This window comes from Mauremys reevesii, linkage group 8, assembly GCF_016161935.1.
Source record: "Mauremys reevesii isolate NIE-2019 linkage group 8, ASM1616193v1, whole genome shotgun sequence".
In the NCBI taxonomy this organism is placed as follows: Eukaryota; Metazoa; Chordata; order Testudines; family Geoemydidae; genus Mauremys; species Mauremys reevesii.
In genome coordinates this window covers 17,948,907-17,967,815 of record NC_052630.1, presented here as the reverse complement: position 1 = coordinate 17,967,815, position 18,909 = coordinate 17,948,907, and the positions used below count along the sequence as shown (strand labels likewise).

General features: G+C 38.5%; 1 protein-coding gene and 1 long non-coding RNA gene across 7 annotated transcripts in view; one reads left to right on the top strand and one right to left on the bottom strand.

Annotated features, from left to right (window-relative positions):
- The window catches only part of LOC120370360, a 79,741-nt gene extending 70,694 nt beyond the window's left edge, over positions 1-9,047 (bottom strand). For all 6 annotated transcript variants that reach the window (XR_005583713.1, XM_039484924.1, XM_039484925.1 and 3 more), the window contains exons 1-2: positions 8,921-9,047; positions 1,911-2,074 (exon numbers count right to left, since the gene is read on the bottom strand). Coding sequence is in view for 5 of the 6 variants with exons in the window: in XM_039484924.1 (XP_039340858.1) it covers positions 1,911-2,074; positions 8,921-8,993 (237 nt within the window). In the remaining variant the exon portion in view is untranslated. The remainder of the gene's footprint in view (positions 1-1,910; positions 2,075-8,920) is intronic.
- Positions 100-18,220, top strand: LOC120370362. The gene is made up of 3 exons (XR_005583714.1): positions 100-205; positions 17,754-18,016; positions 18,143-18,220. It is a non-coding gene; the product is annotated as an uncharacterized LOC120370362 (long non-coding RNA).
- The last annotated feature ends 689 nt before the right edge of the window (positions 18,221-18,909 follow it).

Sequence of the window (18,909 nt, the reverse complement as noted above, 5' to 3'; positions counted from 1 at the left end):
CAAGGGAAAACGATGACTCATTTATTGTTTCTTTTTTTTTTTTAAATCACTTTGTGTGACATTCTTTTCTCACTCATATTGCTTCTGTCTAGGAGTCAGGTTATACAGTATGCAAAGGAACCTGATTCTTCACGGTCACTTTCACGTGTGAGAATCTGCACTTACCTCAATGAAGTCAGTGGAGTTGCACTATTTTTGAAGAAGTGTAAGTGAAAGGAGAATCATTGTCAGATTTGGTCAGGTCAAGATTTGATAAACAATGCAATCTGAAAGCATGACGATCATACTGCAAGGTTATACAGTATACTTGTGGGACTCATTTCATTGAAGCAACCACAGTGCTTGCTTTAGGGACTCTGGTGTTATCACAAATTTCCCATATCTGATTTTAGAGGAAATATTCCCTCAGCTCCTTGGAAATATTTTTTTTTCTCTTCTGCAGCAAACATGGCATTCCTTTAAGTTTGTGTCTGACTTTGAGTCACAGAGCTGGAATGCATAGGGGAGGGGAATAAATTCAGAGTGGGTCATTGGCAGCAACACTCCTGGTGCCACAAACTCCTAAGCAGGTTCAATCATTATGGAGAAGGTGTGTGGATGGAGACAGTTAGTGATAAGTGTCATGCCCTCACCAATTTGTGCTGGCCAAGCATGACTACGTTTCAGTGGTACTGTTTCACATAATGAACTATGATTGTGCTGAAGATGGTGCAATACATTGAGAGGGGCTGTTAGTGGAAATGATCTTCTAGTGCTTCTTTAAACAGCATTCGTATTATTTGCTGGCCCTCAAAGTGCCCATCAAGCTTACACACAACCATAATGCTAACTGACATTAATTGCTGTCTGAATGCAATTAATCAATCACACATTGATTCTATTTTTTATAAAGGCCTATGTGCCATTCTGAAGATAGTTATCCTGGGTATAACTTTGAAGGGAAGGACCATCCCCTAGAAGTTAGAGGCCAGATATGGAAGCCAGAAGCTCTGTATTCTGTTCCTGAAGATCTGAGACTCCCCATGTGACAGTATGCCAAAAGTTTCAACTACAACGCCCAAGGTTAGGTACTTAACTCCATATTTAGGCACCTAGATCAGTGACTTGTCTTCCTGTGGACTGTGGGTGTTCAGCACTTTTTAAAATCAGGCCGTTTATTCAGGTGCCTAACTTTAGGTTCATGCAATTACACTTTTTGGCATGGATCTCCCTGTACCTCATTTGGGAGTCTTCATTAATGTTTGTAAAATGCTTTGAGATCTTTGGAGAGAAGGTATCATGAAGATGCTAAAGGTTATGACTATTTTGAAAATGCATTAACTAATATGTAAATTTGCATCAAGTTTGTCTTGTAGAGTGTTTATAAGCATAAAATCCTTGTGAAATACTGAATATTGTTTACTGTTATAATATTAAAAAACTAAACAAATTATGGTTGCCAAGTCAAGCACTCAAAAGTTAGGAAATGTCAGAAGTTGAGGCTGCCTGTGGCTGCACTACTACTTTTGGCACGCTAGCTTGAGCGGAGCTAGCACGTCTGTCTCCCAGCTGCTGTGCAGACACATCCCAAAGGTCTGAACTCAGCTCCCAACAGAGTTTACAGTTGTCCAAAGCTACAGTAGTTCTCTCATGCCACAGTTCAGAACCTGTCACACAGTATAGTTAGGAAAAGCACAAAACTGGAACAGCAGGGGCTGTAACTGACAGAAATGTGTAGAGAAAAGTTTGTATATAGCTTATAAAAGCATCTGGCAACACACGGAAATATAACTCTGAGGTTGGGGGGAAAAAGATACAATTAATCAACAATGTAGACGAAATACTGACTAGAATATTGACTAGAAATAAAAAGCAGCATGAGTGGTCTTTGCAGTCAAGCTTTAAAATGATACACAAGGCACAAGCTTTACCTTTTCTGACGCATTAGTGATTTTTAATAGTTCTGTATCTCGATATCGTTTGCAGTATCTCAATGCTTCAGTCCAAGTCCCAGTGCGACTCCTCTCCATGCAATAACAATTCCCCTGCCAATAGTGCCAGCAGGATGCTTGAGGACAATTCAATCTCAACTTGACTTTAGGGAATTAAAAAACAAGACCATTATCTTGCTATATGCAAAACTTATCCAGAAAGAAATATGTTTATTTCAGATACAATGTTCAGATGAACAAAGGTTTTTTTGCTATACTTCCTATCAAAGCTTTTTGAAAAAAGTCTATATTTAGGGAAAACACAAAGATGCAGTTTATTTCCTGGTAAATTATTAATTTCCAAACTGCTCATGGGTTTTTCCTAATTAGTTGTAACGTGCCTCCTCTGTATTGTATATCTGGGACCACTGCAGATTTAAGGCCTGATAATGAGACTTTGTTACCTACAGCTTCCTAAAAGTCTGACAGTTTAATGATTTATAAATGTACGAACACTCTGTGACTTACAATACTACTGTTAAAACCAAATGCCACCAAACCATGCAAAAACACCCCCAAATGATCTAGACTGCCTGCATCCCACTCGTTTTTGTATTTATAGCTCAACTACTAATGTTGGCGGCAGTTTTATTTTCCACTATTTAAAAAAGTTAATGCTTATTCCAAACCCATGCCTCTCTGATGTGCCACCAATGGCAGGAACACATGAACATTTCCATGTCCTCATTTTAAAAGGGACACTTTGAAGGTATTTTCCCTTAAAATTAATAGTCTGTCACTGGCATGTTTCCTGTCTGAAAGCTCAAAGCGTTCTTGCTGAGGTGCTCAATTTAAACACAAAACTTAATGATGCAGCAGATTTACTAGGCACTTGACAAATCAAAGAGCATGTGTGAATACACACACTCATACATGTTGTACATTCCACTTACATAGCCAGGCACACAGCAAGTTAGAATGTAGAAAATAAATTAATGAATAAATAAAGCACTGTGGGCTGAATCCTTAGAGCAAATGCTATCAAATATGACAATTATCAAGCTGTGTTTAAAACCTAACTCTGACAGTGTCCCTATAATTACTACAAGATATTCTTATTCTTTTGTTGAACAAGGGAAAAACACTCACTAGAAGAAACCTTTGTCATGATCATGCAACAATGGCATTTGTTCATTGGTTTGATAAGACTGGAGAATTAAAAATATGCTTTACATTTTTAAATATTGTCCTAGTTGCAAATATGGAACAAATTTTACACACAGAAATAACTTCTCTAATCTCACCTGCTTTGGTTACCATATTCAATTATTTACCTTTCCAAATTTTATAATTTATACTTCACAATGTTCCTGAAAAACCATACAAAATTAATTTAACAGATGCTGATTTAGACCTTGTAATAAACAGAGAATAAATATACTTCTTCCCATCCTTCAGGCAGGTGTCTCAGTAAAACATGAGCCTATTTCCTCCTGCAAACAGCTTCTCAGCAATCTGAATGATCAATTTTGTCTATTTTACTGTTCACCCTGTACTGTAAATCTGAGAACTGATAGTATTAAACTATTAATCTCATTTGCAAATATGAGTCACTTTACCATTGCCATTTTTTTCCTGAATAGTGAATTCAGTTGTGGTGAAATATGGACAAGCAGCCTTGAAGACTCCTTCTTCTCCATCCTTTCTCTTCCTCACACCACATCTCCACCATGTCTATACTCTGACTTGCAGGACTACTGCAAGGGGTAAGAGTCTAGTTCAGTGATACTCAGACCTCAGTGGTTCGGGAGCTAAATTAATGATCAACATTACACAAAAAAGAGCCACAGTAGGGTACATTTTATATATAAAATAGTAAATGAAACAATGAATTATACATATCTATTATATATCATTCTCACAGCAAAATTACTGGCCAAGTATTATTATTTTATCAACTACCTTTGGTTAACAACATAGTAAAAGCATCTTGATTGGTTAATAATTTAATTAAATCACTTTTTTTAATATCAAGAGCCGCAGGAGACACCTTACATAGCCATTTGCGGCTCGTGAGCCTCAGTCTGAGTATCACTGGTCTAGTTCAATCACCATTGCCTAGTCCGTCCTTAGCCTGCCCTCTGAGAGGGTCAAGAAGGGTGTCAGTTGTGGAGGCCTTTTGTGTTTTTACTGTGGGCATTTGCCATTGGTAACCAACAGCTCTTTTCACATAGGCCAGCAAACTCCTATCTAATAATGACTTTTAGTTATGACTAGAGATGGCTCAAGAATGTTTTGTAACAACTTTCAACATTTCAAAATGTATTTTCATTCTGCATTGGACCGAAAAAATCTTTCAGTGTTTTCACAAAATGGACTCGTGTTAAAAACGCCCATCTTTGAATTGAAAAAGATCAGGTTGCTGGGGGTTTTTTTCGTATGTGTGTCATTAGAGAATACCCTGGAACTCAGAAAGAAACCTTCCCACTGAAAACTTAGTTGAAATCTATACCTTTCCACAACATTTATTTTGACCTCTATGAAACAACAGTTTGACAAAAATATTCTGATCAGTTCTAGTGGCTCTTAAAGTCACAACCACATTCTGCACTTAGACAGCACTTTAGGAACAATGCGATCTGACCATAATCACATTTTAATAGGCTTATTTTCCAAAGAGGGACCTTCTAAACAATCAAAAAGTGGATACATCGCAAATCGTCATTATCCCTTAGGTATCATGAGTTGTTGAATCCTAACGACTGGGCTTTCTAAGAAGTTTCAAGTCAAAGCAAAATGCATTTACAATCTTTTGAAGACAAATTACTTCCATTTAATCATTTGACTTTTACGTTAAATAATAAATTTGGGGTTTTTTAATCAATGAGACTGGATATCTTTTAGGAAACAAGGCTCAAGTTTCCCATTGTGTATGTATTTGGAGTTCAACAAAATACTGATACACAACTAATACTCATGAAAGGCATCCTGTTCACAAATGGGTCCCTGAAATCTTACGTCTGTCTACAGAAGGGGCACATGGGAGTGCAAACTCACCCGCATACTACTCCTCCATGTGTCTCAAACAATAACCAGGAAGCACTCTCACAGTGGCCAGAAGGTAGCTAATTCTCCATTTCATTGAGTCTATAACTCAACAGCCAACAAGGCAGGCAGTTTTGATGAAGGTTTCTTTGATGTGGATAGATGTCCAACCAGGGCCGGCTCTACTGTTTTTGCTGCCCCAAGCAGCGCAACGAATTGCTGCCGCTGACTGCGGGGGCAGGCCGTGTGCTGTTAGGGCAGCACGTGCGTTTCCGCAGCAGCAGCAATTCAGAGGCAGCTTCTGTCTTCAGCCGGAAGACAGAAGCTGCGCCGCCGCAGACAACTGAACATAGAAGCTGCCGCCGAATTACCGCCACCGCGGAAACGCACGTGCTGCCCTAACGGCACACAGACTGCCCCCGCCATCTGCAATGGCAATTCGGCGCGCTGCTTGGGAGCAAAAACACAGGGACTGGCGCCCCTTGCAGATTGATGCCCCAAGCAACTGCTTGGAATGCTGGTGCCTGGAGCCGGCCCTGTGTCCAACAGGGACTGGATTGAAACCACCAGTTATTTTTCGATAGGCCACTGTACCAACCACCAAATGGAAAACAGGCAGTCCCTACCAAGCTGGGGTGGCTACTAACTGTGAAGAGCTCTATATCCTATTACAAATCTCCAAGCCACGCAGACATAAATAAGGGCCTGGGCCTAGAACAAGTGGGGACAAGAGTGTAAGGGGTCTTCATCACCCTCATGCAAAAATCAGGGCATAATCCCACTCAAGCTAAATGCTAGGTCTGGAATTTTCAAAGGAGCCTTATAGATTTAGACACTCAAATCCCCTACCTCGCTCTCTTAGGCTTGTTTGAAAATCCCAGTCTAGTTTCATCAAAGGGGACAGAAAGGAAGGCTGGCCTTATAGAGGAGAGAACATGTGCTGTGCTCTTTCAGAGGCAGGAGTCCTGGAGGCACTCCCCAGAGACATTTGCCCACAACAGACTCCATCTAGGAGCTCTTTCTAGGTGCACCTACATACACATGCAGTGAAGCTACTTGTTTTGCTGCCAGTCTGATCTCATGACATTAGTTCAACTGAATGGTCAGCAGACAAAATCACTGCTCTTTTTCTGTCATTGGAATAGATTAGGAGAAACAGCTCAGGTTTGGTTTTGTTCTCAACTGACATGGTATTTCTCTAGTTTTAATTGTAAAACCACACTTCAAAATGCATGCTAAACATCATTCCTGTGGCTAACTGAGCAATGCATAAGGAGAGAAATGGACCAGATCTGATTGTATATTGCTCCAATGTAAAAGCTGTCTTCACTTAGCTTGATGGAATTCCCATATTACAGTTGATAAAAGCAAGATTTTTAAAGCACCTGTCTCTTAAATGCAAGAGGAAGGATGGTCCTGTGGTTAAGGCACCAGCATAGGACTCAACAGAGCCATTCTCAATTCCTCCATGGACTTTGTTTGTAACTTTGTGTAAAGTCATTTTGCCTCTGTTACAAACCCATCTGTAAAATGGGTTGAATACTCTTTGTCTATTAAGACTGTAAACTCTTAGAGGCCAGGACTGTCTCTTACAATATGTTTGTACAGTGCTTAGCAGAATGGACCCCTAATATCAGCTAAGAGACTGTAGGAACTACTGAAATACAAGTATCTTGGATGTTATGTCTGGTCTGTGATGCTTTAATTGATGCATGCGGATGATAATACTTTCCTACCTCAAAGGGAGGGGGGTGAGGTTTAATTCTTTAATGAAACTTGATAATGCAATTGTTCAATGCTCATCTCTCCCTGAAGTCAAAGGGAATTGAGGGCACTCAGCATCTTAACAAATTTTCATTAATGACTCTTTTGGAGAAAACAGTCCCCTAAGTCTTCATCAAAACCCCTACTTTCAAAATAGTGTTGGTTTAAATATGTTTCATATCAGATCTTGATCCATTCCTCCAAATTTCATGGCAACAAATTTGTTTTAAATTTAGTATTTTTGAATGCTCCTTGTAAGCAGAACTATTAATATGAAACAGGAAAACCAATGGGAAAATTATTTTCTCAGAAAACGTGTACGGGGTTTCATGCTACAGCCCTTTTCCAATGGGATTTAAATGGAAATGGCTCCTGCACAAAGTGCAGCTGGACCAGGCTTGCAAAGAGGGAAATTTTGGCATCAAGTTCTGCTATGCTAGTATCAGAGGAGAAATCTACCTTCATGGTGTAGATTATGCCATATTTTATTTATAATTTTCAAATACAATAATAGTTGGGAGCACATACAATGTACACACTAGCCAGACTGTATCACAGTATGCAGACTGGAAGCTCAGTTTTGTTTTAAGAGAATCGAGACTCAGAACTACAGTCCGCAGGAGTAACAGTACCTGTAACAGGGGTAGGCAACCTATGGCATGTGTGCCGAAGGTGGCACGCGAGCTGATTTTCAGTGGCACTCACACTGCCCGGGTCCTGGCCACCGGTCTGGGGGGCTCTGCATTTTAATTTAATTTTAAATGAAACGTCTAAACATTTTGAAACCTTATTTACTTTACATACAACAATAGTTTAGTTATATATTACAGACTTCTAGAAAGAGACCTTCTAAAAAGGTTAAAATGTATTACCGGCACGCGAAACCTTAAATTATAGTGAATAATTGAAGACTCGGCACACCAATTCTGAAAGGTTGCGGATCCCTGACCTATAATCAACACTCTTCCATTGCATTCAGTTAAGTTAGGCAATACAGTCAACAGTCTCCATCCAAAATCACAGCCACTGATAGTTTAAAGTTCTCATTATGACATAAGACCACAATGACATAAGAACTAAACTAGAAATGTGGTCCTCAGTTCAAGAACTTACCATACATACTATTATTAAATACTTATACTGCAATAGTACTCAGAGGTCCTAATCAGGATCAAGGCCCCTTTACAATAGATATAGTCCAGAGTCATAGAAAGACAGTCCATTTTTCATTAATGAAGAAAGCCAAATTTTATTTACTTTTTAAGTTCCTTGTGCAAAATACAGTGGGCAACTCACCCCAATATTTTATTTGTACAATTCCTATATGAAGAGGAAGCCAAGTAAAGGTTCTGAAGGTGCACACAAAAGTAAATGGGGTGTGGTATTATAAAAATAAGGCAAATAAATACATAAGGGGTGGTGGGTTGGGTACATTCCTTGCATGAGGATAGAATGTTCATAACTAGAGAGGCTATGGCTTAGTGATAGAAAGATGATTTCTCTGTCACCCCTGGAAAAAATCATTTAGGTGTTGGAGCAGCTTATAGGTTCACAATCTTAATACCTTTGAACATTATTTGCAAAATAGATACACATTCTCTATCGCTGAGACAGATACAGACTCTCTGTCTTTGCAATTGTTATGACTTAATTTTTTTATTGGCTAAAATCATCACCCTTTTTTTGTGCATTTTATAAAGTGAGTTTTTAAACACCTCCTCTTCTCTCCCTTCAAATCTTGTATCATATCAAATGTCCCTCTCCCTCTCCCCTATACAAATATAAATTCTCTTGGATATTTATGGCTTGCTTAACACTAATATATCTGTTTACTATGGGGTGAGTATTCTTGGCTTTATGATGTTTGCTCAATTATTTTAATACTATTTATTATATATTATGATACCAACTGTATTAAAATATGCTTATTTAGTGTATGCACGCTTAATCATTATGTTTTTATTAAATTATCAATTAAACTGCATCATTGATTATATTATAATCGTTATCTATTACGAAGCATTGTTACTTTCAAGATTTATTACTCCTTTGCCTGTTATTTATTTCAGTTATTCCTGACTGCCATTTCTTAGTTTTATTGGTGCATGTATTGTGATTTATCACTACCCTCATCTACTGCCCGCATCAATTATTTTAAATGTTAAGTACTTATAGTGCGCTCGCTGCCCTTCGCTCTTTACCTGCAGCCCACGGCACGCTCAGCTGCACCTGGAGCTGTGAGAGCAGCAGCATTTGAACCAGCCCTGCAGCCATGCCGCACGCGCCCACCCGCGAGCTCCAGCTTCCAACGACGCACGTCCAGACGGATCAGGGACTGAGTCTGCGCGAATGCTCTGGGCGCTAGGGGCGGCTCTTAGGACCGAAGATGAATTAGCTGCGCATGCGCGGTCTTCACACCTTTGGGCTTTTTCTCGTTCCCTCGGGGCGCCTGTTCTCCACAGGCAGCCATCTTGAGTCAGGAGTGCCGCTCTCCCCTCCCCCTCGCCGCTGCACGGTTTTAACTCCTGCAGTGCCGCAGAGTGCATGGCCAGGGTAATCACCCTTGGGGCCACATGGCAAAGTGGTGTACGCGCATGCCACATTGCAAGGTGCGCACCCACGTGCTTTATTGACACCTGCAGCAAAATGTGCACAGAGCCCTATAAAGCTATAACCGGACTACCAGTCTGTGTGGTACAGTGCAAGCAAACAGCTAAGGGGCAGCCCCTCTCCCACCATACATAGGTAGATAGATTTCTTTATATAGCTCTGGCCCTATACCGTCAAATAAAGGATTAATAAACAGCAAAGTCCCTTGCCCTGTAGCTCTTTACAGTCTAAAGGAATTCAGGCACCGTTTGTAATGGAAGGCATATCGTCAATCGGTTTAGATGTTCCCTTCTCTCCAGTTCATTATTTAGATAGACAAAGCACCCAAAGTGTGCTAGGCATTGTCAAGTCCAGAGAAAGGCACAATAGGCATTGTGAATGGAGCTGTTGGAAAATCTTCCTTTAAAACTGGTTTGTGACAGGAAATTGAGTTTGTGACAAAAAGATTTTGCAAAAACTATCTGTTTTCCACAGGAAATGTTGACATTTCATGGAAAAAAACACATTCATTAAAATGAAAAAAATTCCATTTGGCCATGTCGCCATTGCCTCTTGGGAGCTGTAGTTTAGCTGTCTCAGGTCACCATACTCCTTGATGGGCCAGGATCAGGGGCGGCTCCAGGCCCCAGCACACCAAGCACGTTCTTGGGGCGGCATGCCGCGGGGGGCGCTATGCCGGCCGCAGGGAGGGCGGCAGGCGGCTCCGGTGGACCTCCCGCAGGCGTGCCTGTGGAAGGTCCACCAAAGCCGCGGATCCAGCAGACCGCGGGATCAGCGGACCCTCCACAGGCACGCCTGCGGGAGGTCCACCGGAGCTTCCTGCCGCCCTCCCGGCGACCGGCATAGCGCCCCCCGTGGCATGCCACCGTGCTTGGGGCGGCAAAATGTCTAGAGCTGCCCCTGGCCGGGATCCCTGGTCACACTGCATCTCTAAATGTAGTCCAGCCTGTTGAGGAGAATGGGGACATGCAACACCCAAACTACAACCCCCTTGAAGCAACATGGTGGCATTTCCAAATCAAATTTTTTCAGTTTTCAGTGGAAGGTTTCCAGTTGAACATTTTCATGTTTTAATTTTTCACCCAAAAGTTGAAATTGTCCATGGAAAAAAATTCTGAGCAGCCCTAGTTATGAGAGTTAAGAAATGTTTGTAAAGTGATTTGAGGGCTCCAGATAATTAGTCACTCAGTTTCATACCAGTAAACACTTTATCAACACTACCACTTTCAACGCCCTTAAGAGAAAGAAGGATAAGACGACTCTGAGATATGTGCAGAACACCAAGAATTAAATTTTCTAATATTTTTGGTGAACATTTACCCTTACTAAATACATGTGTAATGATGTGCTTATGCATGCTCAGTTACTGCAAATGCACATGTAAATAGGTTAACTATGCTATACACAGGTCTAGTTCATGTGGTCATGTTTACATTTAGTCATTGGCCCTAGTAGGAATAAGAGTCTCCTACTTACCAAAAATTAACAGTTACTCCTTTAACTCAAGTGGAAGAGGCTTTCCTATGGAAGCTCATACTGGTAACCATGGTATCTGTACCTATGCAGTCACAGATTAATTACCATTGTGTATACAAATGTCCAGAACTGGCTATTTCCATTATTACTTACCTAGTTTGCACTTGCAATCATGACAATTGAACACTCAGATTAGGCACACAATAATGCACAAGTAGTAGCACAACTAAAGAAGTTCAAACTCCAGAAGTGGGGCTCCACTAATTGGTTAAATCTCTTTAGTGCCTGGGTACTAGTTGGCAAAGAGACGAGCAAACATTCGGATTGTTCAAGACTAAAGCCCTGGCACATATACGTTATAGAACAGTCAACTGAAAATCCTCCAAATGAGTGCTGAAATCTGCCTAATGCTGTAAGAAATGCATAAATGCACAAAAGTCCTTATTGTACCACAAAAACTTGTCATCCTTGTACTATCCCCTATTGGATAAACAGAGACACCCAGCAGGGAAGAATTTGTGAAATTCTGAAGAGAAAGCAGAAATTCCTTTTTGGTTCTTACAAGAAAAGTTGCTCCCTAATAAGATGTTGATCTAATCTCACAACTGTTTTGTGAAACTTGTTACAGTTTTCAGAGTAATTAACTAACATTTTATTAGCGCTGCATCTAGTTAGCCTGATAAACATTCACAAACATAAAAAACTCTAGAACCTGAATATTTGTGAATGAACATGAGCTCAATATTTTGATAACACTTTGACATTAGAATACTGTTTCAAATTTTCTCTATATATTTGCCTATGTTAGATTTTCTCTTCAGCTATTGTATAACTAGCAGGAGCAATATTGAACACTAACTGAGATCGAAGTTGAGAAGCAACCTGTGCTACTATGCTATTCTACATCCAGGCTGCTATGAGCTCCTTATGACCTTTTCCCAATGATGAACCCTGTTTACATTTATGCTGAGCCAGTAAACATTAACTTAGATAGGTAAACTCCATAGTTTTGAGCAAGGACAGTGCTACAGGGTTGGGGAAATCAGTATTATAAAGGGGGCACAAACCCTTCTGTAAGTCACTTCACATTTCAATGTGGACAGTATTTCAGAGAAATAACGAGGCTTACTTTATATATAAAAATCCATGTGTCAGTGTCTCTCTGATTTTCATACCTAGAATCACTGGAAATCATCCCTTTTGTCCAAGCAGGTAAAGAGGGTGTTTTGGCCCATCGTATTCTATTCTAGCTTTCACCTCACCCTGATGCCTCCTTCATCTGGAACTGCACCCCAATTTTCTTGCACAAGGCAGCCTCTGTTTAATTCTTTAAAATGGTTTGGGCTAGATACCCAAGAATATACCCAAGGGTCAGTCAGATTTGTACCTGAGTGGCTTACCAAAACTGCTGCCCATGCTGCCATGGTCACACTGCTATGTGCATTGTGCTAGCTCTGTGCTATTTTTAGCATGCAGCTCAAATATTGCTAGCATAGGTTTGTCTACCCGCTCTGGGATGCATGCTCCCACTGCAGTGTAGACATATCGACTGTGACATTTCCCATCTGATCTGCATTTTAATTATGTCACCTTCTGAATCTTACTGGCCTGAGTTAAATTCCTTGAAGCAGGAACCTTATCTTACATGTGGGTAAAACATTATGTATTCTATAAAAACTAAGCAATAATAATTATGAGTAATAAATAATAAAACAAATTCTGTTCTCACACTGCAGTAAATCAGATATAACTCCACTGAAATCCATGGATTTACACGAGGATAAAGATTGTAAAAGACATTAGATTTAGACCCACTAAATAAAATAATTGCCAGTTATGCTGATGCAGAGTTTCAATATAAAAAAGAATGTCTATCAAATTGAAAATCTAACAAGAGATGGATTTGTTTCAATTATCAAAATTATGCTCCATTATTTAGTTTCTGCTTTTCAGGTCCTTTATTTCTTTAAACTGCCCAAACTAGTTATCTGAAAATTAAATTCTTTAAGACTAGGGAATATATTTCCAAAAATTAACAATCGCAATTCCCAGTTGTTCAGCACTGACAAAGTTCACATCATAGTGATTCTGGAGACCATTGAAATCAAGGATGATGAAACAAATCAGTACTGGTTGCTTCTTTACTACCTTATAGGATATGTGACTTTTTGTATCTGTATATATATATTGAGGGAAGAACAACTGTAATGAGATAACATTTAATTAGGGAAAAAAGATGGAGATGAAAGTTAAGGAAAAATCAAATCTAAGATCATGCAGGAAACAAAAACAAATCCAAATTTTGTTTTTCTACAGTGTCATGAACATTTTTATGGCACTACTCAGTTTTAATTGGGGTATTGCAGTCTGTCACTATTTTTAATCCAATTGCCAAGATTTCCTACCAGTGCATCCCCCAATATACAAGTTTTAATTAAAAACTGAAAATGTTACAATTCTGAAGATGTGTACAGCTTTCCTCTTAGAAGTTGTGATCTGCATACATTTATCTTGAAGATTTTTGGGGACTGAGGTTGCAAAACATGTTGAGTCTATTTGAGCCATGTGATGGAACTGTTACCTTGGCAATAATTTTTTTCCTAATAAAATAGATCATTGTTTAAAAGAGCAAACTATTGGCTTTTGACATTGTGGTTCATCATCCTGTGTCTTCAACTTTTGGCTTATTCTGAAGGTCACCATAAGTTGGTTCTCATTCAAATTTAATCAAATTAAAAAGTTAGTTGGATGTTTTCTATAATATTTGTTACAACAATCTAGACTTAAGACGAAGGGCTTTATCTCTTAAAAACTACAACCTGCAAAAATTATACATTTCAGTTGTTTAAAAAGAGGATTTCATTTACAACCTTTTCATATTGGAATGTTTCAAGGAGATAAAGACTTTTTGTGACATTTGTAGGCAACTTGAATCTTCAGTATAAGTCAAGAGAAAAACTGAGTCTCTGTTCAAACTAAAGCAGATGTCTTCAAGTAAATAACACCTTATATGGCTGAGACAACTATTTTCACTGGCCTGAATGATCTCCCAGTAATTACAACAGAGAAGTAATGAGGCAAGTACCTCATCTACTTCCTGTTCCATCTCACCCCCCCTTCCAGTATGCACAATCATAATCTTCTTTGCTAAGATATTTAATTAGGGTCAAATCCTGAAGTTGTTACTCATTTTTATTCAGTCTTTACTAAGGCAAAAAATTCTGTTGTGAATTAATCCATTTAGGGATGAATTTGGCCCACTGGGAGTAATGGCTGAGTAAGGAGTGACTAAAGAAATCAGGGTTTCGCCAAGTAATATTAAATGTATTCATTTTGGAGGATTCAAAGTGCTGTACTAGGGTAAGAAGCTCTTACAAACACCACAAGGATGACCTATTCCCTCACAGAAATGCAGCCAACTCAAGGATGAAATGTAGTAGCTTAACTAGGACACCAGAGCACGACACAACACAGACCAAATTCTGCCCTCAGTCATAAATGCATACCTCTCGCTGAAGCCAATGTGCACAGCACCTAAGTAATGTAGGACAGAATTGGGCATGATATCCCTTTGAAACTGAAGAGGGTGTACAGGATTTAGGATGTCAAAATGTAATTACCTGAGGTAAAATTTGGCCAAGAAATTGCAGTTAACTTCTGCAAAAAAGCACCATGGGATCTTTCTCACAAATAGTCAGAGCCTGAATTACTAATGGAAACCTACAGAAAAGAAGAAGGATAATCAAAATATTTTCATGTTAGTTACTTGCATTTGTTTGTTATCATATAAATTAGAAATATATTCCTAAGGAGTGTATAGAAGCAGCTGTGATTGTATCACAGACCAGTGGATTGGCAGGAGATCTGTGAGCTGCATGCCAGTCCAGCCTGTTTTAATTTTTACCATAACAATTAGAATGTCATATGGCATCACTTTTCAGGGATGTTGATAAAGTTTGACAGGTCTACATTTTAACTAAAAACTCACTTTATTTTTTTTTTAAACTGACTTGATACTGGAAAAAAAATCACCAGTGTTTCCTAAACAAGGGCTGCAAATGATGATGAATCCCAGCTCCCAAGCTGGGCAAGATGTCAACATGAAAATCAGGGGTTTTGTGCATTCATAATATGTCACACTATCCATCTGCTCTCCTAAGTCCATTCTTGTGAGCAAGCAGGGGATTGAATAGACAAAAATGCTACTTTCAGAAGCCCTTTAAAAGTGGTTGGTCACCCAGCCAAGGAGCAGGAATTTTGAGTCTTTTAGAAGGAAATGGTCGATTTCTTCAGTATGAGTAGAAAATATTAAATAAAATAAATGTATGCAGTGATATTAGGACATACCCTCTGTAGGCTTCAGACTACTTTTTAAAATTGGGTAAATTTCAGAGCTAACATGGCTCAGAATATTGGCCAGCTATGAGTCATATCAAAATTAAGATTCTTTCCAACTAGGATCACCTCAAATATGAGATCATCTCAGAATCTGGCCATTTAACTTTACATGTTCATAATTTTAGAACTACTCCACCATTTTTGTTCAAACTTGGCTTGTTCTGTAGATCTCATTGATACTTAAAATCAAGAAAGTTCTGAAAACTATATATACTCTATTATAACATACAGTATATAAACATTTGAAGTGTTTAAAAATCCACTTTATTTTATATTAATTTATAAATAATTGATCACAATATAAAGAAAAACCATACTTGAGGCTTAAACACAGTGGGGCAGAGTTAAGGGTAGACTTTACTTCTTCATTCTGCATTTCCTAATATTTGGATGCTTTATTTTTCAGTCTTAATGTTACATTAATGTTAATGTTAACGCTTTGCATAGAATTGTAATAAATGGGATCTTGTTAGATAATTGATTACTGAGACATTAGGTGGTCAAGTCCAACTTGGTTTATTTAAGTCAGGTTGCCCTGACTAAAGACATGACAGCATGTTACATGTGGGCTGAGTCCTTCTGCTCCCTCCTCCCCCGCTTATTATATATTTACAATACAGCTACTGCATAACTTATTATTGTTTAACTACTATTAAATGTCTACTTTGTGGTTATTTGTTTAGACAGTTACATTTAATACACTTCAGATTTTCAGTGTACAAAAGGTTACAACAAATTTGGCTAAAGGAGACAATAACACTTCTTAATTAATTACTTATTTTTCCCTTTGCAGTTGGAACATTTTATACTTTTGTGAGATTTACTTAAAAACACAAAGAAAGGCCATGATGGGCCACATCAATTGTCCATCTATCCCAGTAACCTTTCTCTAACAGTGGCCAGTGCCAGATGCTTCAGAGTGAATGAACAGAACAGGCCAATTTTGAGTGATCCGCACCCTGTGGTCCAGTCCCAGTTTCTAGCCATTGATGGACCTATCCTCCATGAATTCATCTAATTCTTTTTTTGAACCCAGTTATATTTTTGGCCTGTGCGTTGTATGAAGAAGTACTTTCTTATATTTGTTTTAAACCTGCTGCCTATTAATTTCGTTGAGTGACTTCTAGTTCTTGTGTCCTGTGAAGGGGTAAATAACACTTCTCTATTCACTTTCTTCACACCATTCATGATTTTATAGTCCTCTTTCATATTACTCTGCACCTTAGTCATCTCTGTTCTAAGCTGAACAGACCCAGTTACTTTAATTTCTCCTCATATGGAATCTGTCTCATGCACCTTATAATTTTAGTTGCCCTTCTCTGCATATTTTCCAATTTTTTGTAGTTTTGATTACAACCTTATAACTTTCCATTTGAGTAGTCAGAGCAGATTACAAGTATATATGTTTAAGCATCTGCAAAAATAAGTGTGCAAAAATAGATTCTGACCTTCAGATATATTTTACTTCACAAGCAATATAAAATTTGCTTGCTAATATTTTTATTTTTCTAAGCCTAATTTTGCAAAGCTTTATGGAAGTTTTATTTAACAGTTTATACTAAACGCTCTAGGCCTATTTGTTAACAGAATAAACACAAACCACAGTGTGATACAGAAAGACAGATAGAGAGACAGATAGGCATATGGCTGTATAACGTATGGATGAATGAAAGAAAGCTAGTAGATCAGATCTGAACCCCTTATTTCTCTGTGGATAGATCTGAAACACAAGTTCCAAACTAAATTCTACAATTTGATTCTTTCTAGTTTGATACAAAAGCAGAAAAAGGTTATTTTCTAGGTTTGATTCAGATATGGCAGAAATCTCACTAAGACAGTTCTCCTCATAGGATTTTAGCCTAAGAGCCAGCTAGTCTATATCATTAACCTATATTTACATCTTAATATATGTATATCTCTATCCTTATCTAAAAAAGGGAAGGAAGGGAGTGTGATTTTCATGGTTAAAGAGCTTTGGGAGTCAGGACCTCTGGGTTCTGAGATTTTTCTCTGATTTGCTGAGGGCAAAACACTTAACCTCTGTGTCACAGTGTACCCATCTGTAAAACTGATATAATAATATTTCCCTTCCTCACAGGCTTGTTGTGAAGCCTCCTTAATCTGATATTTTAAAATGCTTTGACAGCCTTAGATAAAAAGTGGTATATTAGATTAAATAAAGCAGGTTGACTTTGGAGTTAAGGATTTTGTGTGCCATAGTGAATGATATATTGCAAAGAAGAACTTTTTGCTGTGCCCTCAAGGAAATGAGGAGCAGCAGCAGATGCAACATATTACCATGCTAGGTTCAGTGTAGATTGCTACTGTTTACATGGAGATGCTTACAATATGAATGCTGTACCCTTTTATAACAACTATAAAGTACTAGAATCTTCCAGGCAAACATTAATCTAACAATCTTGTAATTATCTTAAACTAAAATGGTTTCATTCTGCAGAGATAATTGCCAAGCAATTGACAACTCGTAGGCCACAAATTAGAAAAAATGGTGTTGTTTTGTTGTTCTCTCTCTCTCTCTCTCTCTTTCAGTCTCTTTCACAAAGATGGAAATGACTGAGAGCATTAGTATTCTGACGAAGAGAGGCTGTGACAAAGAGCATGACTGCAGGGCCTCCTGACTCCTCTATGATGCTGCCAATGATGTAGAGGAGACTGGCTCCAATTGCACCGTTTTCGAAATAGCCCTAAGATGGTACAGAGAGAACAGACAGAGAGGCAATTCACAAACACAGGCATAATGTTTTTAGTTTCCCGGCATTAGGTGATCATTTTGCCTGGAAGAATGATACCAGGTGAACACATATTTATCCTCATGCAGTGGTTGTAGATTTAGTGAATGTTTGTTCATTTAAAGAAAGACCATTTATAGACATGTGTGGTTACATCTTATCTTCTTTCTGCATGTGTTTCACTGGCAGGATTTGGAAACCTCATGCAGGATGTGCTGTGGTGCTTTAGTCAAGTAAAAGGAACTATTGACATAGGAGTCACAGAAGGTAGGTTTATTTTTCCTTTTGTTGCTTTGGTCAAAGAGAACTTGTTTTTCATGTACAGCTTGCTTGATCAACGTTGGGTTTATTTGATCACATGTTGTTGAGTAAAATTGCAAGAGAGGAATTGAGCACTGCTTCCTTTCTCTTCTGTTTTCTTCAAATATTTATTCATTTTAAAAGGTAAGTCACCAAAATTAGTTAGCAATCAAACATTCATATTATGTAATTATTGCTTAAATGGATTGATAATTTAACAACCATTTGTAAAATACATTTATAGTAGCTCTTAGTTCTTATTCACAATAGTATCAATAGTAGGGAATTATAATGCAACCTCCCCACAAAAAAAGTTAAAATTGGAATTGGTTTGTTTTGATTTCTGGATAATACCATACTAACGTACTATTTACCCCCATGTCTGGGGATAACATAAGTTAAGAGTGCATATACTTTTACAGATATGCATTAATGCAGGAGGGATTTCAAAAGCTCCTCAGGGATTTAGGAGCACAAGTCACATTGACTTTCATGCCCAATAGTGTTCAATGGGAATTGTGCTGCTTAGGCACTTTTGAAATTCTCCCCCCCAAAAGCACAACCAGTGTCTCATTTCATATTTGGTCAAATACTGGACACATGGAAATAACATTCTGCCATAGCTGAATAGAACACAGGAACAAATAAATACAATT